The sequence below is a fragment of the Globicephala melas genome, chromosome 12, assembly GCF_963455315.2.
Source record: "Globicephala melas chromosome 12, mGloMel1.2, whole genome shotgun sequence".
In the NCBI taxonomy this organism is placed as follows: Eukaryota; Metazoa; Chordata; class Mammalia; order Artiodactyla; family Delphinidae; genus Globicephala; species Globicephala melas.
In genome coordinates, this window is record NC_083325.1 from 52,712,948 (window position 1) to 52,737,513 (window position 24,566).

General features: G+C 49.4%; 1 protein-coding gene across 2 annotated transcripts in view; it reads right to left on the bottom strand.

Annotated features, from left to right (window-relative positions):
• Nucleotides 1-15,219: 15,219 nt before the first annotated feature.
• PRKCE (protein kinase C epsilon) overlaps nt 15,220-24,566 on the bottom strand; it is a 509,389-nt gene continuing 500,042 nt past the window's right edge. For both annotated transcript variants that reach the window (XM_030857772.2, XM_060309072.1), the window contains one exon: nt 15,220-18,484. In XM_030857772.2, coding sequence (XP_030713632.1) covers nt 18,338-18,484 — 147 coding nt within the window. In that variant the 3' untranslated portion in view covers nt 15,220-18,337. The remainder of the gene's footprint in view (nt 18,485-24,566) is intronic.

Here is a 24,566-nt window from a genome sequence, read left to right on the forward strand (position 1 = left end):
AGAAATGGACAGAACCAGCAGGCAGAAAATCAGTAGGACACAGTTGAACTCAACAACACCATCAAGCAACTGGATATAATGGACATCTATAGAGTACTTTATCCAACAACAGAATACACATTCTTCTCAAGCTCACATGGAACATTCACCAAGGTAGACCATATACTGCACCATAAAGCACAACTTAACAAACTGAAAAGAATAGAAATCATATAATGTTTTGTCTACTCTCAAACCACAATGGAATTAAACTAGAAATCAATAACAGAAAGATAACCGGAAAATCCCCAATTACGTAGAGAATAAACAACACACTTTTAAATAGCACGAGTCAAAGAAGAAATCTCAAGGGAAATTTTAAAATATTTTGAACTCAATGAAAATGAAAACCCAGATATCAAAATTTGTGTGATGCAGTGAAAGCACTGCTTTGAGGGAAATTTATAGTATTGAATGCACATATTAGAAAGAATAAAAAATGCTAAATAAATGGAAAACTTGAATTCATTTCTAGAACAATATAAATAGTAATAATTGATTCATGAAGAAAATTTTTTAAATAAATAAATAAGCCAATGAGACTAAAAGAAGGTGAATCAGTAACAAAAGCCTCCTTCTCTCAAGAGATACCAGGCCCAAATGGCTTCATAAGGAAGCTGTTCCAAAGAACAGAAAATATACAATTTGTTTCAGACAATAGAAAGAGAAGAAAGGGACTTCTCTGGTGGTCCAGTGGTTAAGACTCTGGGCTTCCATTGCAGGGGCCATGGGTTCCATCCCTGGTTGGGAAATTAAGATCCCACATACAGCAGGTTGTGGCCAAGCACATTAGTCAGATTTTGCTGTGATAGTGCCGCGCAACAAATAACACCTCAAATTCCAGTGATTTACAGTTATTTCTTACTCATTTGTCTATGGTCACTATATACCATATAGTTCTATCAGTCAATATAGAAAACATATTTAATGAAATCCAACACTCACTCCTGGTAAAACAGACAAACAAACCAGACCTCATAGCAAACTAATATTAGAAAGTAATATGAAAAGAGACAGCTTTCAAAAACCTATAGCAATCATTATATCTAATATGGAAGCTATAGGTTTGCTGGTAAACCAGACAAATCATGACTGTCCACTACAATGAACTCTATACAAATTGTCCTAGTTGTCTTTACCGTGGTAGATTTGAAGGTGGGAAGATAAGGAATTCTTTGACTAATGGCTTTTATTTTCTCCATGAAGCAATAGGCAAAGTCATCAGCTGTAAGTGGCGGGATAGGAAGAAGTTGTCAGGGGTTTGGTGAGCGGGGAAGGTAATTAACTAATCATTTTCTAGAGTGAGGGAACAAACCTATTTGGGTACCATCCAAGGATTTCCAGGAAGAGTTAAACGCCTACCGTGTTTGTGGTCATGAACATAAAGAGAAATTTGTGAGTCAGAGTTTGTGAATTTTCTCAACCAATTTTCAGCTGCTCAGGGGTAAGCTCAGTGAAATTGTTGGATTTAAGCAAGTTTGGGATTTTGCCAGACAAGTAACACTAAGTCCCAAGGAAGCTGACAGTGCTTGAAAGGTACAGCAATGATGGAATCTAAGCTAGGTAGAGAGGAATGGGAAGACAAAAGAAGAATGATAGTGGAAAAGTGATGGGCTCAGTGGATTGGCAGTCAAAGACTCCTTGAGGGGATATAAAAGTAGGTGCACTTTGGCCTAGAAGGTTGTGGTGAGGGTGTGAGGCTTGTAGTTGAATTTCAGAGGTGCTGTAGTTGCCGGTGTTGAATAGGGATGGGGTGACCATAGGGGTGAGGGTGGTGGCTGAGTTGGAGTTGGCGCCAAGAGGGGCAGGGAATGGGGAGATCAGCGTGTTAGATGTGGTACCACATGGATGTTAAAGCCTCTTAGAATGAGGGCAGGAATGAGAAACAGTGAGCCAGGAATTAGAGTCTTCAGTGAATGAGGGGAAGGGCCGGGAGGTCAGCAGACGGACCACGATGGCAGACAATATTGGTGAGATGGATTCAGTGCCGCAGGAGATGGGATTTTGAAGGAAGGAATAAAAAGGCTTGGGAATGTCAGTGGAGAGCAAGGAAAACACCCACCCCAGTTTTAGACCTGTGGAAACCTGCCTCCACCTGAGAGGGCTGCAGGGGACAGGCAGAATTCTAGGAGGGCCTGAAGGGACAAAGAGGTTGAAAACATAGTGGAGCTTGCTAAAGGTGGGTTTCAGGTGATGGAGGTCCAATGCACGGGCTTGGGAAAGAAGGAACAGAAGAGGATTGGATAAAACTAGGCCCAGGAGGGCTTCCCTGGTGACGCAGTGGTTGGGAGTCCGCCTGCCGATGCAGGGGACTCGGGTTTGTGCCCCGGTCTGGGAAGATCCCACATGCCGCGGAGCGGCTGGGCCCGTGAGCCATGGCCGCTGAGCCTGCGCGTCCAGAGACTGTGCTCCGCAACGGGAGAGGCGACAACAGTGAGAGGCCAGCGCACCACAAAAAAGAAAAAAAATACTCTCTTGATTCCTTGGCTTGGGGGTTTGGAGGCCTGAGGTGATAAGGTCTTTATCAACATAAATGAAGGTAGATGGTGGAAGTTGAGCTGGTTTGGGGGGGATGATCCCCTCCAGTGGGTCCAGAGGGAGACAGTAGGGAGGAAGGGAAACTTCTTGGAGGTGGTGTGGGTCACAGGCTCACAGCCCAGACCCCCTCTTCAGGCTGCGGTGGCTTCAGAGGGCAGCAGCCTCAGGGGCAGAAGCGTCTGGGCTGGCTGTTTGGAACATCCCAGGCAGAGATAAGCTCTAGAGGAGATGGTTTAACCAGCAAGTGGTGTCCTGTCCTCTTATCCCTGCTCATAAACAATAGATTCCAGGCATGCTGCTTGCTTGAGATGGGCCCAGAGGAGCAATCTTGGTGGGTCACATAAATAACAGTTCCAAGGAGCCCCCTTAGGCCAAAGCTGGGGAGGAAACGCACTTAGAAATGGTGGCTGCTGGCCCTCCCTAGGCCCTGAAGACAGGCGCAGAGGTTTCTCTTTGCACACCGTTCTTGGAGACTCCCCTGTGTCCCGTGAGGGACCATCCTAGGAACGTTTGGCATTGCTGCCCTCCCAGCAACCCTGTGAGGCAGGGGTGTGTCTCTACTTGGCCTATGCAAGAAACTTGCCCAGTGTCCCATAGAAAGTGGCAGAGCTCAGAACCCGTGCTCCTTGCACTGCTCCTCCCTGCCTCTCATTCAATTCTTCGAGCGTTTATGGGGCACCTACCATGGCAGTCACTCAGCTAGAAGTCAGGACACCCTGTCCACAGGAGGACAGTTTCACAGCCCTGGTTGTGCACCAGATCACCTTTAAAACCCTCCACCCTCAGATCTGACTTCACAGGTTGAGGGGTGGAGCTCAAGAATTCACATTTTTACTTGAATGATACTTGGAAATGACAACGCCGCTTCCCATTTATGTGGGGGCCTCTCGGGCCACCTTGGGGGGTGGAGGAGACTGGTTTCCCTTTCTAGGCAGGCAAGAAAAGCGGAGTGGCCTGGCTTTGATCTCTTGCAGCTGGCTTCAGCCTTAAGCAGGAGGGAAAGAGGCAGCCACCCCCCATCTCCTCCAAGGTGCCTGGAATTCCACAGTCAGATTTATTCCTTTGGGTTAGGTTTTATCTCCAGCTAAAAGGGTCACCTCTTTGTTGGGGTTGCGGGGAGCACATCAGCTATTACCAGTTGAATATGGGTGAGTTTGTTGAATCAACGCACTGGGAGAGTAAACAACAAGAAAAACAAATCCTTAGTCAGGACCAGTTGTGCCAGCTCACAGCCCAGACAAGTAACAGCGAGAAAACCAGACTGGGACCCACCCTTGGGAGCATCTAGAGGAAAAGTGGGGAGAAAAGAGGAATAGGCTCAAAACCCAGGGGACTGCGCTGGAGTCTCAGGGGAGGGCCCTGTGGCAACTGGAGACCCACTGGCGCACACAGGAAATCCAGAGGGTTAGAACAAGGATGGTTCAACCCCCGGACTGGCTACTGGGGCAGGTGATGGGAGTCCTGAGGAGGGGGTCCCAGGGGAGGGGCACTGTGGACAAAGCTCTCCCCTTGGCCTGGGAGTGCCAGGGAAGGCTTCCCGAAGGCCTTCTGAAGGCAACTTGAAAGAAGACTCTGATTCAGTGGCGGGTGGCTGGGAAAGGAAGGGCACGAGCAGAGGGCCAGCGAGGGCACAGGCAAGTCTGTGCAGAGGTCCCTCCATTTGGGGGAGGGGGCCGCCTAGAGGTGAGGCCGGGCCTAGCCGCTGTCTGAATTCTTCGCTAGCTGCACTCCCTTCTGCCGCTTCAGAGGTGGCAGGAAAAGCGGGCGGAGGGCAGAAGTGCTGAATCACTGGACTCTGCAAACCTGGGGCACTGCCCTAGCCGGGCCCTCCCTGACCCTCCGAGAAGTCTGCCCCGAGGCTGCAGGGGCGGGAACCTTCTCCCTTCTACCCTTCAGGTTTCTGTGACTGGTCTAGGAATGACACTGATGTTAGACGGATTAACAGGAGAAGAAACACTTTAATTGTACTGGTACCTACGCACAGGAGCCCCACAAACATAGGAGACTCGCGGCACGGACAATTGAGGCTTATATACCATCCTGAGCTAAGGAAAGGGGCAGGGGCCTGGGGCTTTTTGCGGGGAGGAGGCAATCCGGGAAGGTGAGAGGGGAAATGGAAGGAAAACTAAGTTTGCCCTGCTCTGCAGTTTCTCAGGTGGGAAAATCTCTCTCTGGTAAAGGCTCTCTTCTGAGAACTGACAGTGGACACCCTCGCAAAGGGAGATTTCCTATAAATTTCCCTACCAAAGAGTAACTTCTACTCTGTTTTTACAACTCCTCCCATATCTCTGTTTCTCAAACTAATCAGCTCAACGTGATCCTGGTGCCGAAGACACAAATTTTGGGGGGCCCGATTCCACTCCCCTTCAGGCCTCTTTCCCTCCCACCACCCCTCACTCTGAACATCTTCTACAAAATCAGCTGGGGGGTTAGAAGGATTAGTTTATGTTGATGGAAAGAGGAGCTGATTCCCCAGTCCCAACTCCTGGGCGCTTTTAACTCCAGCCAAGCAGCTGGCCTGCCCTGGCAGGTTATTTTCTCCCCCCTCTCAGAGGTAGCTGGGGACCACAGTGCCTCCCCGGGCAAAATAAAAAGGTAGATGAAAGAATTACAACATAAAAAAAAAATCTAACTGAAAAAGAAAAGTCCAAGAACAACAGGAAGCTGATCAGGAAGTTCCCATAGAAGATGATAATATTTGAGAGTCGTGCTGAAAGCGGAGGCTGAGGACAGAGGGCGTTACAGGGACACACAGCCATGGTGGTGGCGATCATGCCACCCAACCCTCCACTGCCCCTTCTCCTTTCGCAGGGTGTCCCTGGGCCTGCCGGCCAGGCCCTGCCCACTCCCAGGGGCCCCAGGCACACCCCTGCTTAAACAGGCAACGCACACAGGTATAGGCACACACACGACAACTTCTACACATGCTCGCACAGATGCACCTGTGCACATGTGTGCTCACGCCAGCTAACGTTTGTGCATGGGGAACCTATCTGCACACAGACGCAGAAAGGGCAAACCCTCAGAGATGCATTGTGTGCACAACTGTAAAGAAAGTGACAGTTAGACGGTAGGCCCTTCCTCTCACTTGCTCTTTTTTAACCACCCCTTTCCCAGGCAGCCAGGCCTCTGATGGCGTTTGGCAGAGAGGCTTCTCACAGTGTGTCCCCCATCCCCTCCCCACCCAGGGCAGCCCTCCTTGGGCCGTGTCCTAGCTCTGTCTTTCCAGACCTGTAGTTCTCAAACTTTTTGATCTCAAGTCCTTTTTATGCTCTTAAGAACTATGACGACCCCAAAGAGCTTTTATCAATGTGGGTTATATCTACCACTATAGTGGCATTGTTTTCTATTTGTACAAGTTTCTTTACTGTGAGCTTAATACAGGACAGCTGGATTCTTTTTTTTTTTTTTTTTTTTTTTTTTGCGGTACGCGGGCCTCTCACTGTTGTGGCCTCTCCCGTTGCGGAGCACAGGCTCCGGACGTGCAGGCTCAGCGGCCATGGCTCACGGGGCCAGCCGCTCCGCGGCACGTGGGATCTTCCCGGACCGGGGCACGAACCCGTGTCCCCTGCATCGGCAGGCGGACTCCCAACCACTGCTCCACCAGGGAAGCCCCAGCTGGATTCTTATATGTGCTTCTGCATGAAATCTCTTATGTGTTTTGGTTGAAGCATGGGAAGAAAGTCAAGTATCCCAGAGGTAGGTAGCTGGAAAGAAACTCTCGCAGATGCCCTGTGTCAGGCAGCCTGTAAAGTGTCTCCCAGGGCTCCCCACTGCCTGACCTTCATACCCTTCGTAATCCCCTCCCCTTGGGTGTAGGCTGGGTCAGATGACTCGCTCCAAGGAAGTGAGTGGTACAAGTGGCACGGCAAAAGTGATGGCATGACACTCTGAAGATTACGTCCCAGAGAGACTGTGGCTTCCGTCTAGAGGGGGCCCTCTCTTGCTCTCTTGCTCGGAGAGAAGTCAGCTGCCATGTTCCAAGCTTCAGGATGGAAAGACCCACCTGACAAGGGACAGAGAGAGGCCTCTGGCCGAAATCCAGTGAGGAACCGAGGCCCCAAGTGAGGAAGCTCCTCACTGAATCTTGCCAACAACCGCGGCCTTGAGCTTGGAAGCTGACGCTCCCGCAGGTGAGTCAGATGAGACCGCAGCCCCAGCCGACACCTTGATGGTAGCCTGTGAGAGACCCTGACGGGAGGCATCCAGCTAAGTCCTGACTTACTGTGAGATACCGCGAGGTGATAAATATTTGTTGTTTTAAGCTGCTGAGTCTTGGGGGTAGTTTATGACACACCAAGAGATAACTAACGCATTCCCTGAAAAAAATCTTAGAGACCCCCAGGAGTCGTCAGACCTCACTTTGAGCACTGCTCCTCTAGACCTATCTATCTTCAGCTGCTCCAGTGGATTTTCCCAGTCAGTATCTGCTCTTCTTTCAGGGTCCTGCTCTCAGCTGATTCAAGGAAGAGTGCTGGTAAAGGACGTAGGCCAGTGACAGGTGATACGCAGGTGATGTGCACATAGCGCCTGTTCTTGACGTTGCTACTTCTTCATGACAGTAGACTTTCAGGCAGTGGGCAGTGCATGAGAGATATGATGGCAGGTGGGGACAAGGTTTCAGGTAATAGTCTGTTCCCTCCACAGCCATCCACACTCTGCCCACCCCCATCCCAGTGCCCTTTGGGGAAATCAGGCCGTGCCAGGCCCTGGGTGATCTTGATCATAAATCATCCTATTTCCTCTAACGTTTAGGTTAACACAAAGACAGCCAGAATCTTTGCTTTCCAGTCAGTGAAAAGTCTTCTGTCTGAATCACCACATGTTCATACAGGCCCCTCTGTTTGCCTCCAAAGTTCCCAAACTGCTGGTGTCACAGCTCGTTTTACAGACGGAAAAGCTGAGGCAGGAAGAAGAATCAATGGTGTCCAATCAGGGCCCCACTGTCTGTAGTGGAAGCAGGAAACCAATGTTCAAACAGAGGAGGGATTCCTTGAATCCCCATCTACCATGCGGAAGGGAAGGTGCCTGATTGCCTCTATCTTCCTGAGTCTGGCTTTCCTACTCGCAAGAGTAACACCAACCCTAGTGATGACGCCTCACATCCCAGACGCTTAGGGTGGTCTAGGCTTCCACCATTGGCATGTGCTATTGAGGACTGGAATCCTGGACACCATCTAGACACACCAGCCCACTGCAGAGGAAGGCAGAAGACCCTGGCCCAGGAGGTGATGTGACCAACCCAAGGTCACCCAGCAAAGTTGGAGACAGTGCCGGGGTGTCCGACAAGCCTCTGTTTACCCTTCCCCCCAGCTCACAATCTGATTAAAGCTTGTGTGGGGCCCACCTCCTCCCCCAGGCTGTAGGGTCTGTGAGGACTGTGCTGGGCTCGCAGCACATGGAACTCCACAGAAGCTCAGTGATGATTGTGAATGGATGAGGAAGCTGGCAAGCACCTGAGTTTGGTCTGTGCCCAGGGTTAGAAAGCTTTGCTGTGGCTAGTATTCAAGGTTAGCTTCTGACAAGGTCAAGGTGAGAGGGTCAGTCTAGAGCCAGGATGGGGTAATCAACTATAGGAGAGGGCTAGGGCGTCAGGCTTTGTTGGGGGTCAGCCAGTCTCTGGCAGGGTTTACAGATCCATCTGGCGGGGATCAGTGGTCAGCCTTTGGCTGGGGTGAGAGCTCCGTCCACGGTCAGAATCTGCTCCTCGCAAAGCGAATGATCCTCTGAGGTGCTCGCGCTGCATCCCTGGAATCCCGAGCCCTCCTGCCTGGTCCAGAATGTCCAGTCTCCCGAGCAGCAGATGACGTCAGCTCTGGCTCCAACAGTAGAGGGGGCTTTTGAGTGGCACCAAGGGTCACACTCTCGGTGCTGGGGGTTGGGATGACCTTGCTTCTAGGGCGTCGTCCTCAGCAGCTGGCCTGGGATGCAGACCCTGCATGGAGGGCGCAGGGACTAAAAAGACTTCAGACCCTTGGAGGCATTTCCTGTTTTCCAGTGAACTGAAAACTCGGCTTCCTGCTTAGAATAGTCCATAGGGATGGTTTCTTTTTTTGGTGGTGGGAGGGGTGTCTGAGGGTAGAGGATGTAGGCTTTGCTGGGCTTGAGGACCAGCTCTCAGGGCCCTGCTAGGAGGTGGCACAGAGAAAAGGGTGGGAAAGGAGAGTAATAAGAGTCCCCAGATGCCTCTGCCCGATTTCCCAGCCGCACCTTCCTTAGGGCTCACGTCCGTAGTCTTTAGACAGAGCAACACAGTCTAATGCCATCAAACAATCGTATCATTTCACAAGGAGGTGGAATTTCTTAGAAGAGGGAAGCCAAAAGCACGCAGGACCTGTGTTGGGACAACGACCAAGAACCCAGTGGGAAGAGCAAAGTCTTTGGCCCCAACTGGAGGCAGATATAAATCACAGGCTTCGTCCTGGATCTGCCAGGGGCTGCCTGCATGGCTTGGAGAATTTCCTGACTTTGCTGTGCCTCAGAACCCTCACTTCTCAAACGGGGGACCTAATAATGACCACCTCCCCAGTGGAACGGTGCCCAGCTGGCCCAGGGAAGGCACATCGGCAGCCAGTCTCCTTCCCTCCGACGGAGGGCAGAGGGGTACCTAGGCAAGAGATAGGGGCACGTCTGTTCCCGAGCCATCTAATCAGCTCCACTTCTGCCAAAATAGTTCTCCTAGCAGCTGCTGCTGGCTCCTGCCCAGGCCCCTGCCTCCCCTCCCTTCTACCCCTGCAGGCACATCCTGGTCTCTAGCAATCACCCCGCTCGCCTCGTTTCTTTAACTGCCTGTTGCCTAGTGATTTGGCGATTTGGGAGAACAGACTCTCCTGCTTGGCCCCAGCCCCCTTGCCTGTGGCGGCATTTATCCTCACCAGGCTGGACTCTATCTGTCCTCTTCCCCTGCCAGGGATCACCCAGGAGCCCTCACCTCACCCCAATATCCACATGAGAGACAGTTTAAACACCCCCAAGCACAGCTGCGATGGGTGCAATGCAAAGCAGGGCCCTTTAAAGAAGGACCTGAGCATGGACCACGATTTTGAAGGCGGTATTGACCAGAAAAAGGCCCTCTGATCCCACCCCTACGGTGGGGCTGAGCTCCGGGGGAGGAATTGGCCTTGGCTAAATGGGAGGGCTACAAGGGAGGGACTACCCAGTCCCCTCCTTGCTCTGAGTTCATATGCTGTGTTGTGGGTCACTACTGTTGCCTCTTGGTGAACAGTGCCCACTAGGATGGGCCTTCATGAGTGGGACCTCCTTAGAGCGGCTGACACGGCTGGGGGCACAGAGTCATGGACTCACGTTGCCAGGGCAGTGAGCCACTGCCCACTCCTCCCTCCTGGTCTTTCTCCTCCTTTACGAGTCCCTCTCCCCCCTTGCTCTCTCCTCCCACTCTCCTCCTGCTCTCCAAATTCACACCTGGCCTTGCACGTTGTTAGGATGGTGTCTTTGTCAAGGGACAAGGCTAGAGCATATTTTATTTAACAATAGCTTGATTTATAACAAAAAATATTCAGCCCTCTGGTCTGGACCTCCATGTGTACCTTTGCTTCAAATCTTAGGGGTGGCCTGGATCTTCTAACACATTATATAATTCACACTAATGGTCATGTTTGTTGCTTACTGTCTGTCAATAACCCACCCCCACGTAAGATTTGTAAGAATGCAGATTTTTGTTTAGTGATGTCTAGGTGAATGGCTGGCATGCAGTAGGAACTTTATGAACATTTGTGGAATAAATTTATTGAATAAATGAGTGAATGAATAGTTCTGTCACCTGTCCTATGTGTAAATACTATGTCCTGTCCAAACAGCTTCTACTGGGTCTGAGAATTTGGGCAATTGATTTTATTGTAGAATGGGCATAAGAATACAACAGTTTCCTGGAGTTGTAAGGACTAAATAAGTTATATAATTTCTGAGCCTCAGTTTCCTCATCTATAAAATGGGGATAACTAGAATATCCATTCCACGTGCTTTTTTGGTGAGGTTTTAAATAGATGACTTACGTGAAGTACTTAGCACAATGTCTGGAACAACGAAGATAATACATGTTACACTTAAGTGATTAATAACCTAAAGACGGAAGCATGAAGGATGAAAATCTACAATTGGTGCCCAGAAAGGGCCCTTTCAAAGCCTCTCACGACAGGCAAAGAAGGTAGCTGCTGCAAAGTGCAGAAAGCCTGAGAAGCAGTGAGGTTTGCAATTGTTTATGCAGCATTTGGGTCCTAGAACTGAGGCTGGTCTGATCTCAACCCTCAGGCGGTGTCTACCTGACCCTGAGAAAGTAGGCAGTGAAAGTTGAACTCCCCCATCCTACACAAAGACAAGGGGGGTCTTTACTCAAGAGGAGGGTTGGGCCCTCTCAGAGATTGTACCACCTGCAGAGACCATCACACTACTTTAAAGGATTCCGGGACCTTGACAATCCCCTGCTGAGACATGGTGTGAGGGTTACTGCAGCATTGCCCTTCTCGATCAGAGCCCAGCCTGCACCCTGGGAGGAGCGACCTGGTATAGACAAGAGCCACCTTTCTTTTTTCTCTCTGACTTGTGTTCCCCTCCTCATTCCGGCGTCCTGCCCCTCAGCACTCCTGGGCCACCTGACACACCCCACGCCATGAAGGACCCTCTCTGGGGCAGCAAGGGAGCACAAGCTGCAAAGACAAGGTCCCGACTCTCAAACTTACAGCAGGAGACGAGACCGGGCTTGATACAGAAGAGCAGCGTAAGGCAGACGCAAGGGACAAAGCCCTGCAGATGAGGCCAGGGAAGTCCGGAGAAAGGGGTCAGGTTTGTGTTATCCAGGTAGGCTTCCTGGAAGAGGCAGTGGTGAGAGGGCACTGAAAGATGAGAAGGATGTGGGGAGGAGGAGAAATAGTAGCAATGAGACAGACAGGAGGGGAGGGATCAGGGCACAACCTTGAAAAGAACGACAAAGCCATTGAGGACACAACATAAACTGGTTAGAATCAAGTAGGTCCAAGATGGCTGAAGGTTCGACTTCCTGCAGACCTTGAGCTTCATGACATGCTCACCGTAATGCATTAGCATATGCTCAATGACACCCTCCCAGGTGCCATGACAGTTCCGAGGCAAAAAGTGGGCAGTGGCCCAGTGCCTAGAAATCCTTACTCCCTTCCCCAGAATAGTTGGAATAATCCTCCCGTTCGTTAGTCTATGAAATTACCCAGCCCATAAAAACTAACCCCATATTTCGGGGCCGCTCTCACTTTCAGGGACGGACCACATTCTGTCTATAGAATGTATATCTCTCTAAGTAAACCTGCTTTCACCTTTTACCGCTATGACTCGCTCTTGACTTCTTAACCCTTACCTGGTGGCCCATCCCAGGGGCTCACCCAAGACCTGGGACATGACCATCCTCTCAAGCCCCGTTTTTTTTTTTTTCCTGCAAAGTCAACAGTACTAGGCACAGCGCTCTGGAGACTTTTATCTCGCTGACATTTCAGAACAGGTCTTTGAAAATTCAGTCTTGTTATAGCCATTTTATAAACGTGGAAACAGGTTTAGAAAGGTAGTTACCTGCCCGAGGTGAAAGCAATGAAACCAAACCTTGCTTGTTGTGGACTGCGTAAGCCAATTTCATGATGCACACCCTGGGCTCTTTGGGGTAGATCTCAGTAGATGCCAAAGGGGAAGCCTAACTGCCCCCTAACGACCTCACAGACCACATTCAGAGATATGTAGACATTTTATCAGCAAGCAGGCCCTGAAGAGTCCTGGGGCCACTCTGAAAGCCCCATGAAGTTCCAGCTGTCTGTCTGGATGTTTCCAATAGTGTCTCGCAGGAAAGGTCCACCCAAGGCAAATGCCACTCTATTCCAGCCATAGGATCAGGCTACTCTACGGGAGTAAGAGAACCAAGATGCCTCCCGGACAGCAGGGAGACGCGGACAGCTTACAGATCCAGCCTGGGTGCCAGCCCTAAGGGTGACAGAACAAGGGCATTCTAGATTTGGGGGGGAAACTTTTTTACTGACATACAATACATATACAGAAAAGTGCACAGATCATAAGGGGACTAAAGCAGCTCTCCGGAAGCCCTTTCACGCCCCCTCCTAGTCATGGCCTCTCCTCCCCCAAGGGCAACCACTAGACTGATTTCTAGCAGCACGGATTGTCTATTTTGTATTTTATGTAGATGGAATCGCACAGTCTGCACTGTGCCTGGCTTCTTAAACTCAATGCTGTGTGGTGAGGTTCATCTATGATGTTGTGTGTGGTTGTAAATCATTCATTCTCATGTCTACCTAGTGCTCTATTGTATAAACATCCCCCAATTCATTTATTCACCGGATAAATTTTCTGTTGCGTCAAGTGTATACATATTTAGCTTTAGTAGATACTGCCGAAGTTTTCCAAAGTCGTTGTACCACTTTAGACTCAAACCTGAGACACTGAAAGTTCCGGTTGTTCCACATCCTTAGTAAACCTTGATAAGTGTGCCTTTTTGATTTAGTCATTCTGGTGGGTGTGAAGTGGTATTGCAGTTTGATTTAAATTTGCATCTCCCTGACTACTAGGGAAATTGAAGGCTCTCTAGTTTCTTATATCCTGTTTTTTTTTTTAATATGGAGATTTGTCTTAAATATCTTTGCCAATCTACTTACCTCATACATCACTAATGTTACCTTTCTGACATCCTTTATGCTAATTAACAAGCTATGGGTTTCCTTAAGAATCCTTTTCTAGCATTCTTTATGCTAATAACAAAACCCCCAGGAGTGGATGGGAGTTAAAAGAGAGCTGAAGCACTTGTAGTACCTTCTGAATAAACACTGTCTACTTATTCAATCAGCTGTCCATCCCTGGAGGGTGTATTCCTGATTAGGACAGCTGCTCACCCTTCAGGTCTAGCTTAAGGCATACCACACAAGTTGTATCATTGTCTAGGCTAAAGAACTTCAAAGTGAAAAACAGACTTCATGATGTGGCTTCTACGCTTTCTTTTCACTCCGTCTGTCTGTCACTGTAAGCACTATGACGACGCATGCTTTGTGGTTCAGTAATTTTATTGCATGGAGATCTTCAGGCTTCTAGTAATCCAAGCACTGGACTGTACTCAGGTACAAGGAAATAGAGAAGGACCAGTCTTCCCAGAGATTCCCTCTGCAAGAAATCCGTTAGACCTGCCGTTTCTCAGCTCGGGGGCAAAGCCACACAGACAGGCTTTCCTCAAGGAGCTCCGGAGCCACCTAACAACCCTTGTCAGGGACCAGTGGCCATGGCGGCTTTCCTGGAATAGGCATGGCAGTGCTTGGCTTCCTCTCCCAGAACATGGTTGGGATTGAGGGAAGAGGTTCCAAACCAGGGACTCTGATCAGCCATTGACCTTTCTTCTAGCTTCTGTGTGACTTGTGGAGCACACAGATTTTGGGAGGATGGATTTCCTCATCTCCAGGACTTTGGAGCTGTCTCTTCTGGACCACTAGACAAGGGAGGCGTAGACTGGTCATATTTCGTTCACTGAAATGCTTGGAGGTGTCTTCTGACCTTCTAAGAACAGCATCTTTTAATTCAGTTCTTTTTTAATTTAAACTCAGACACACTGGTGGGAAGCTTGTTTCTCCTGGGATGGTCACTTACTTAGAAACAGCTGCCTGAACCAGAGAGAAAAATAGATAAATACAACCTTCTTCTTGGAGTGGGTCTGGAGGTCCATGCTTACATCTCCAGGTAGGCAGACGATGTTGCTGGTGGGGGTGGGAGAGGGGACTGAGAGGCGAGTACCTTCAGGATGACATAGCAAAGTCATGGGAGGGCTTTTGAAGTGATTTTAAGGGCTGAAAGGGTGATAAGTTAGTCCATCTCCTTAGGATGGCCTGAGGATGACAAATTGTAAAACTGCAATCATGCCCATAGCTCTTAAGAAACAGGGAGTTCTGGTTACTTGAAATTTCTGGTGTACTCTAGAGCATCCTTTTGGGTTTCAAACATTCTTGAAAATTCTATGCTGGAGAAGGAAGCGGAGGAGCCTAGCAGGAGCAGTGCAACATGAGTGGAGTGTGAGAAAGGAGCCCCAGCGTGAAGGAGGAACCTGGAGAGCTCAGAGTCACTGTGATGGCCATGAACGCTGGTTGAGTGGCAGGGAGGGTGCAAGCCAAGCATGGAGCCCCACTGGCTAGCCTGTGCTCCAGGCCCAGCCTCCAAGGGGCTCCCAGCCTCGCATGGGTTTCTAGGACTCCCAAGGCCTAAAGTTCTGAGCAGCCAGTCAGAAACTGAGTCCTGAAGAGGCTTGAATGGGTTGCAAGGAGATCCAGCATTTGCTTCTCTAGAAAGATGAAAACGAAGTGCTCCTGTGTTGCTTGCCCAACTGCTGGCACTCCAGGGCAGCTCCACACCCAGACAGCCCAGAGCAACACCCAGTCTGCTCAGGCGCCCTCCACGCCTCTGGCTGGCAGTCCCCGAAACAGAGGCCAGGCAGGGGTGGGCGTTGGGCATTGCCGATATGGTCATTTGCATCCTTTGTGCGTCTTCAAAGGGTAAGAGAAAAGCTGAAACCACATCTAGGTTTGGGAATGTGGAATCCCTAATGTCTAAAACGCAGTAAGCTTCACTAGTGCCACCCTGACACTCACCAAGGAGATAAAAATGTTCATCAGGACTGAGAAAGAAGATTTAACGTCATTGTATTTATTAGGTTCCGAAACAATACACATTCACATCCTTTTGAATACAGTACATTTGGCACAATAATGTTTACAATGAAATAACACTAATGAATGGCAAGAGATTAAAATTACATCCAGAAAGGGAAAAAATGTACAAATAAAGCGTCACAATACAAAAAAAATCCCTAAAATTGAATACATTTTATATTTAGCCAGAATTATTTTGCACATAATTTAAAAAGAGGTAATTTTTTAGCCTTGTTTTTTTTTTTTTTTTTTTTAAAGCAAGAATGCATTGTTTTTTCACCTTTGGAGGAAAAAAAAAATGTTTCCACTTCACAAAGTCCATTATGAGAGAACACAGGAGAACAGCTATCCTTCATATATTTTTTTGGCTTTTTTTTGCACCCCCGTCCCCCGTTTTTTCTTAAAAAAAAAAAAAAAAGTGAGTGAGCGACCTGGAAAGATTAGAAAGAACTGGCAGAAATGAAACAGTGTGTCTGCTTCCAAACTCTTGTGAAAGCTAAAATGAAACAATGACTACTCACGGAACACACAAGCCTTATTCTATAGACTACGTGGGATTTGAATCTGCCTGTGTGAGAACTTGATGAGCTCCAGCCCCAAACAGGAGGCATCCCAGCCAGCCCAGCTTTGGGGGCTGGAAGGGGGCATCTCTGGGCCAGGCAACCCGCTGAGTGGCTGCCTGGAGCTGCCTGGTGGAATGTATTATTATTTGACTTCCCAACAAAAATGCCAGTTGTCCTTTAGGAAGGTCCAGCCCCTGCTGACACGGGAATACCTTGGACAAGGCCAGTTGGCATTATAGTTAGAGTTTGCTTGGTGTTTCAAAGTCCATCAGGGTGAAGGAAGCAGAGGAGAAAACAGAGAGCAGTGGTGATGCATGAGTAAGATGGGCAGTATTGTCATGTCTTCCTAAAGAATGAGATGATGCCACCATGAAGATGTTTCTGTGCTTGTCCTCAACTCCAGAAGACAGTCTCTCCCCAGTACGTCAAGTTACCGAAGATCAATTAACCTACTGTTCTTCATCTCTTCACTGGTATGCCAAACACACAAATTGATACAGCATAATATTTGAAATTATCATAAGAACAGTTAATAATTACACCTGAGTTTTTAAAAAAATCAAAACAAAAGAGAACTGAATGGCATCACTAGTAACCAAGGCTACGTGACTAGCCAGATACACATATGGACACCAGCTAATGGGCCGCAGCTAGTCACTGACCAAACTTCGAAACCACCATCCAGAACATTCCTTTCTCTTTCCCATCTCTATCAGGGCATAACAGAGCGCAGGAGAACTATATGTGAGTTTACATCTTTTAAAATAAACCAAAATGAAATAAACAATACAAAGAACACCCCTCACCCCCCCGAGAAAAAAAAAGAAAGAAGGAAACACACCTTATCTCTCGGTAACTTGAACCAATACACTCAGAGAGTATTGCACCTGGACATTATTATAATTATTCTTTCATAGACTAAAGTTTTATAATATGCCTGAACATGCAGCAGTTGATACCTCTAAATTCAATGAATTAATTCCACAGGCCTTGCAGCAAACACTATATACAAAAGTCTCAAATGTACAAAAGGCAAAAAGCTTCATTAGTGCCACTTTGCCACTCACAAGTATATATATTTAGGGGCAGCTGGGAAATCCACGTGCAACAGTTGGAATGGATTCCATTCCCCGCTAAATCGGTTCAGTAAAATAGATAATCAAACGACCTCCAGGAAACATGTACACAAAGCCACAGAGAACCCTTGGAAATCAAAGAATGTAACACTGTTAGCATATCTACAGGAGGTAATGTCACATCCATTAAATAGTGTCCACATGAGTCGCCATTCCACGTCACACAGAAACGAAACTCCGAGCGCATCTTGCCACGCTGTCAGTTTTCAAATAAGTCGCTCTTCAATCTCCTGATACCCTCTGCATAACCCATGTTAAGCCTCATTCTGCATGTTCCAAAAGCAGATATTTCATATTTAACTTTACACATTTAATGTTTAAAAACCACAACACAGTAGTACTACCATTTGGGAGAAGTGCGCAAAAATTGCACACTGCTGCAGAAAATAAATAGAGTTGATGCTGGGGACTTAGGACGAAACTGGAAAGAGAATTTGGGAGGCGAGTTTTGCTAGAACCCCAAGGCCTCGGCCATCTCTGCGGTGGCCTTGGAGTTCAGGCAGAACTTGAATAACGAAGAGCACTACTAGTTTCCTTTTCTCTCAATTCACAGAGCCTCACGTGCCACGAAAGCATTAAGAGCATAAACCTTGGACGATGATTTATTAGCCCTTTAATATATACCTGTATTAACACTGGAATTTATATCTTTTGGCCAATTAGAAAGCAAATTTGATCATCTATTTTTCAAATGTTAATCGAGTTCAAAATCAAATTTCTTTTTCTACGGAGAGCGATTTCTTCCACGAGACACATGCTTACACAACTTTGGCATGCCCCGAAGCTAAAACCAAAGCAAGCGAGAATTAGCCATTCCAGAGCAAACCAACACAGGGAGCCAACCCGGGCATCTCCCAGCCTCTCTCCTTCCTGGGCGTGCCTTGAGGGCGCCCATCTTTGGGCTGAAGAAGCACCAGTCTCTTCTACTGGATAGAATGGCAGATGGTGGCAGGCGGGGGGGACTGGAGGGATGAGAAGCAAGAGTTGTCAGGACTCTGCGTCCATGAGCAGAGCCAGAGTCTCGTTAGCTTTTTTTTGTTGGTTTTTTTTTTCCTTTTCTTTTCAGTAAAAGGCCTGAAGTCGCTTCCCTGCCAGAAGCCCCCGTGGAGTGAAGCCAGGCTTGCCAACAGACCAGACTCGGCACTGGGTCCAGTGAACTGCTGACGCCACACGATTCTGCATTACTGGTGAGACAGGAACCAAGAGTGCCTTCTGGTCACCAGGTGGGAAGAGGGAGGAGCTGGCCTGGGGGGAGGGAATGCAATAAATAGAGGGTGGACAAGGGACTGGGGCTCCGGGGAGGAGAAGTAGTTCAAGACCGTCCTACGGGAAAATAGGAATCTTCCCAGGGCCCCTGCTTGCAGCATCACCGAACTCCACCTGGAGCGGCTTCTCAGGGCATCAGGTCTTCACCAAAGTAGGAGAAGCCTTTGAATTCCTCCTGGTTGATCTGCTTCACAATCGCTTCATCCACGAGCGTGAGTACCGGCTCTTCCCGGGTAAAGTCTTGGTCAAAATTATTGACGTCTCTTTTGGTTTTCTGTGGGAAGATAAGAGAAAGCACTGACTCCAGGCTGACCTTCCTCCCCAGGGCCCCCCGCAGGGAGTGGGCATCGCGCTGACCAGCCTCTCGCCAAAGCAGACCTCTAGCTACTGAGAGCAGACATCGAGCTGTTCCAATGAGGTAACGATGAATGGCCCCAGGACCGGGAGGTGATGGAGGACTTGGAGAGGAAGAATGAGTCCAGGTGAGAAGGAAGACGGGGTGAGAGGAATGATGGAAAAGCAGGGAAGTGGGATTCCCATAGACTGTGTGTGTGGGGTGGAGTGTGTGTGTGCATGTCTGTGTGTGTGTTGCGGACACTCCCCCTTCCAGCACCTGCCCTAACCCTCTGGCTCCACTGAGACCTCCCTTCCTGTGATCCAGGAAGTGAACTTGAATCTCCCTCCCACAAGGTCTCCAGTGGTCTTTCTTCCATAAAGGTAAACCCCCCATTACCTTGCCATGTCTGCTCCAGATGTCATCTTCTCTATAAGTAGGAGGATGCATGGGATGGGGGGTGGGACCGTCTTCTGGGAAGCCTCCCTTGCTCCTCACCTGCTATTCTGTGTTCCCACGTTATTTCTATTATTATACTCAAGACACCGACTTGCAGTGAATTGTTAATGCTTTTGTCCTGACCACGAGCTCCTTAAAGGCAGAAGCCTTGTCTGACTCAGCCTTGGGTCCCCAGCAGTCCCCTGCACTAAGCATCTACTGAATGAGTGAATACATCAGCAAGCCCACCACTGACTTCCCAGCTCAGAAAGACCCATCCCAGCTGGAGGTTCAAGTTACCAAAATTGGGCTTATGGTCTGTGGAGGGTGGAGGGCATCAATCAAACAAGTCCTGGGTTTTGGAGAAAATCAGCAAGTATGAATAATGCTCTCTGCCTTTGGGGGTTCACTGCTGAATCAGGAATCAGTATTCCTGTCTAGAACACAGTGCAATCATTAGAAAAACTTTCATGGAGTAGTCAGGGCCCGGCTGAGACTTGAAGCACGAGTTACAATCATGTCGGTAGAGACGGGAGGAAGGCACCTCGGCAGAGAGGAAGATGGTTAGGAAGATGGGAGCAAAGTTCTGCAGGACATCGTCTGGGAAGTGCTGCTTTACAGTTTACAGCATCTTCACGTTTATTTGCTCACTGATCCTTGCAACAGGCAGGTGTCATTATCCTGATTTTACAGATGTGGAAACCGTGGCTCACAAAGGTTTGGTGACTTGCCCAGAGTCACCCAGTGAGTTCAGAGCAGAGCCAGACTCAAATCCAGCTCTCAGCACGATGCCTCCCGTGGTGCAGAACGTCTGGAAAGCTGGGTACTGGAGACGTGGGAAGACACGGCAAGAGTCAAATTCAAACAGGAGACATTTAGGTCAAACCACTAGGCTGAAGCAAAGCCAGAACGACTTGCTGGTAAGCCAGCATGGTGGGAGAGGTCTGTGGGCTGGGGAGAGTGGTGACATGGTGAGGTGAGCTTGGCAGGGGAGTCTGTTTTCACATTTCCCCAGATTGAGATCTGAATCAGATGGACAGCACAGAGCGGAGATGAGCTAGTCTCTCCCATCTTTCAGCACCCATCAGTCCTGCTTGGCGTCTTCTCTCTGGCCTTGAGCTGCATAGTTCAGTAGGTCTCAGAGACCTTGGAGGGGAGACAAAAGGGGGACACAGAAAAGCCCAAGGGATGGAAACAGGACTTGCCGCAGCAGGATGTGTGTGTCGCCCCTTGAGATGGGAAAACCGAGGAGTGGCTTAGTCTTTTCTACAGGAGGGCTGGTCCCAGGCAGGAGGATGACGCGTTCTCCATCTCCAGTGTGTACAGAGCACGAGGAAAAGGGGGGCCCTCATGGAGAGGAACTCCAGAGGAGAACCGCAGAGCCCAAACCCAAGTGACGCATGAGGGACGTGGGAGGGCAGGTGCCTGGGGAAAGGGTGTGGTGACGCCTCTTCTGAAGATCCCTATCGAAGGAGGGATGGGTTCACTTTGATTGAAGAGGGGTTATAGAGTATGGGCCCGTGGTGCTGGGGGAGCAGCAGGATGGGGAAAAGGTGGCAGCAAGACTTTAAGACTTGGGAAGCACTGAGTATCATCCCAGAAGGCGACCAAGGGGCATCCTCAGTGGGGGCAGGAGGAGAGGGGGACCAGGGGCGGGAGTTGGTGAAGAAGATTGGCAAGGAATAGGGCAGGAGGGAAACTCAATTGGTAACACCACCAATGGTGGGCTACGCCCAGGTACTTTCAGGGGCAGGACCACCTCCTTCCTGGCTCCCTCTCACTGGTCACTAATGGGGGAGGGGAGCCAGTGTATAGAGAACCTCAGGAAACCTGTAAACACTCTGGCATCGGCTCCCCTGTTTAACTACTTGTGCTTCACCTTTCAATCGTTTGTGTCCATTAGTCATGGAAACTGGTTTCTTCTCCTGAGGTCAAATGAGCATAGTGACGGAGCTAGATTCCACAGGATGTCTGAATGTCCCAACTTGCTGACTGCTTACCAGGGAATCGGGCTCAGTCAATACAGCTAGGGACGTCATTCCCAGAGGCCCTCTAGCTCCATGGCGGGCTGGCTTGGGTAGCAATCTAGCTCAGCTCTGGGCTTTCCAGTGGTCCCAGAATCATCTGTGGCATTGGAGCGAGTGTGCCATTCTTCAAGAGCTCTATGGAAGAACGCACTTGGCTCACGCACCCCTTACGCAGCCCGGCCCAGGCCCTAGTTCCCTTGGAGACAGCTTAGGTGCATGTCAGTCACTCATTCCCAATTCAAATAACTAACAATTCCTGACTATTAATTAACCTTAGAGGCTTAGGGAGTTTTCCAAACAAGTATTTCTGAGAAACCCCATCCCCTGTTAATACCGTTGGAGGCAGCATAGCATCCTCAAGTTTAGAGAGGACTGGGGATTTTATCCTATACTCACTGGTCTTACTCTTTGGAAAGCTGCTGTCTCCCTTACAGAGTTGGCACGAGACTCCACTCCAGGGTTCTGATGGGCAAACTCCTAGAGACACTCCCTGTTTAACTCGATCTTTAGTCACCCCATGTGCCCCATGTGCCTCTCCTAATATCTAAATGCCTGATTCTCGGCCCCCACCGCACAGCCTGAGAGGTGACACTGGGACAGCGGAACAGCCTTCTAACTCTTCGCACCTCATCTCCTCCATTAAGTCCTTCCCACATCCTCTGACCCACACGGAAGGAAGGCTGAATGCAGGAGGAGAAAGAGCGCTGGCTGACCTCCCATCCTGGTTAGATGACACTGTGAAGGTCACCACTTTGAGCCTTGGTCTTTTCATCTGTAACAGGGGGGTGGTCACAGGTGCCCTACAGATTGCCTTGAGGACTAAATGAGATGCCAGATGTGGGGTGCCTTCGTGCGGACCCCAACACACAATGGGCACCCAACAAATGTGGGATCCTATCCTGCCTCCGAGTCTTAGCACCGTGTGCCGTGGCCATGGCTGTGTTCCCCAGCACAGCCCATGTGATCTGCCCACGGGTGCCGTGAGCTTCGTGAGGGCAGGGCCTGAGCCCACAGTTCTCTGGATGCTTTCAAATCCTGAACTAGTGCTGAGCCAGGGCCTGCCTGAACATCCCGTGCTTCCTCCAGCCACTGAGATTCTTCCAACGGTGGCTTACTGCTCTCGGAAAAAGCTCCAGTTTCTTACCCACTTCTAAGGCCCTCTGGGATCTTGTGCCTGTCCACTTGCCCAGCTTCATCTCCCGGGCCCGGGGGAACCACGAAGTCCTCTGGACTCATTGGCTTTGCTCCTGCAACCGAGTCTTTGTTCAGCTAGTCCTCGGCCCGGGGCACCCTCTCCCCTCCTTGCCTCCTGCCCCGTCTTCATCACCGAGCTGACTTCTGCTCACCTTCCCATCTTGGCTCAGATGCCCTGCTTTCAGGAAGCCTTCTCTGTCCCTCCAGGCCTCTTATGGGGGTTCTATCACCTCTCCTAACTCTCATCACGGCACTTACCACCCTGGGTGTCCGCCTCCTTTTGCAACTAATCTGTGCGCTCCTGGGGGCAGGGACTGGGTTGAACCCGCCATTCCATCCCCGGGATGGCGTACTGCCTGGCACGTAGAGAGCGCTCAAGAAATATCAGAGGAAAAAAATAATCGAATGCACGTCTCTTGCTGCTCCTTTATCTAGAGCCACTGAAGTGATCTGGGTTCAGAACCTGTGGCACTCTTGTGCCAGAGGGTGTTTTTGTTTGGAGAAGGTTGAGGTCTGACTCACAAAGAGCCTGGAGCAGGGCACCCCAGCCCATGGCTGCCCCATAGCACCCTGAGAGACAGGCAGGCTTAGGGCTGGTTAATGGGGTTTCCTCTCCCTGCAGTGGTCAGCCTGGGCCACTAGGGTTCCTTGACTGCTGGTCTGAGAAAGAAAAAGGATGAACCAGGGTTTGGGCAAATTCTACCAAGACAGATGGGCTAAGAGAAGTTTACGGACTTGGTGGGTATTTGCAGTTGGTGTCAGGGGAGAACAACATTCCTCTTCCCTTTGGCTTCATTGAGAAGTGAGGTCTTGGATTTGAGGTCTGGGGCTGACCCTGCGGGGAGGGCACACTTCTGGCATCTGCAGCAGGGGAGTGAGGTAGAACTATGGAAACAGAGTTACAGGTCACTCCAGATGCCTCTGAGAAACTGCATTGGAGAGGCAAAGGTAGGGGACCTGCCTTTTAAATCGCCCTGAGGCCACTGAGGGCCGGAGGCTCAGCCGACTGTGGCAGTGTCTGGACCCCAGTGCGGACGTGGGCAGGCTGCCTGTATGCTCGCTTCCTGTCTGGCTGGCGCAATTCTTTCATAGCCCTCACTGAACTGAAGTCATAAATACAAGCGTTCAGAGGAGCCAGCGATTTCTGCTTCTGTCTTTATCTGATTACGAGATCAACAGATGACTTTGTTCTAAAGCACCGAGAAAACTCCCTGGTCTTACAGGCCGGGGCACAGGCCTGTAGTCACCGTGCTGGTCCCACACCACCTCTTCATCTGTGCTTGGCGTGACAGCAAGGCCATAGGCAGTAGACTGACCACAAGCTAGGGTCCCCGGACCCATGTGTGTGACCGTAACTTTCTGGGGAGACATGGTGTCTCCACGTGGTCTCCAAAAATCCAGCTTTCAGGTTCCACCTCCCTCTTGAGTCTCCGACCCCAGCCTCCCTCCTGCGGTCCCCCACGGCAGTCCCTGGAACATGCATTTGCTCCCTCCTTGTCACGTTTTTATGTGTGTCACGTTTTCCTCTCGTATCCCTCGAGGTACCTACTGCAAAGCAGGGCACACAGCAATCCCTTAATATTCATTTGCTCAAAATCCTCTTATTCGCGCAACAGTCAAACTCAAGATTCCTCTTAGCTCTGAAATGTCAATATTCTTATCTAAGCTCTTTCTTCTTTTAAATATCTTCAAAGAAAAAGGGAGAATTTAAATAACTAGAATGCTTGCTTAACATCAGTTAACTGGGTCTTTACATATACACATATATTCATTATACCCATATATTGACAAAGTACACGTGCATATGCTTATACACACATGCTCACCCATGACGTTAAATGAAATGAGAAACCAAGAATTGATCATACTTTTGGATTTTCCTTATATAGAAAACAGAGGAGACACATCGAGGGTTTGTCTAGGCTGCCAGTGGAAGCTTTCACAGCACCTCTCTTGCCATGGTGGTGCCCTACCATGTTTTAATCCATTTCCTTCTTAGAATGTGGTGGCCAGAACTGATGGCTCGATCCCTGACTCCGTGGTCTGAGCAATGCCAGGGGAAGTGGCATGACCCTCTACCCGGTGGAAACTCTCAAATTAAATCAATGCCTAAGACGGTGTCACTGTTCTATCATTTCTGAGGTAACTGTGATAAAACAGTGACGCTCTTACAGTTTTATCAACCCAATTTAACCTTGTTATGTATTGAACTGTGTCTCCCCCAAAAGCTATGTTGAAATCCTAACCACCAGCACCTCAGCCTTATTTGGAAATAAGGTCTTTGCAGATGTAAAGGGGGGCCTATCCAGTATGACTGGTGACCTTATAAGAAGGGGAAATTTGGACACAGAGGCAGACGCACA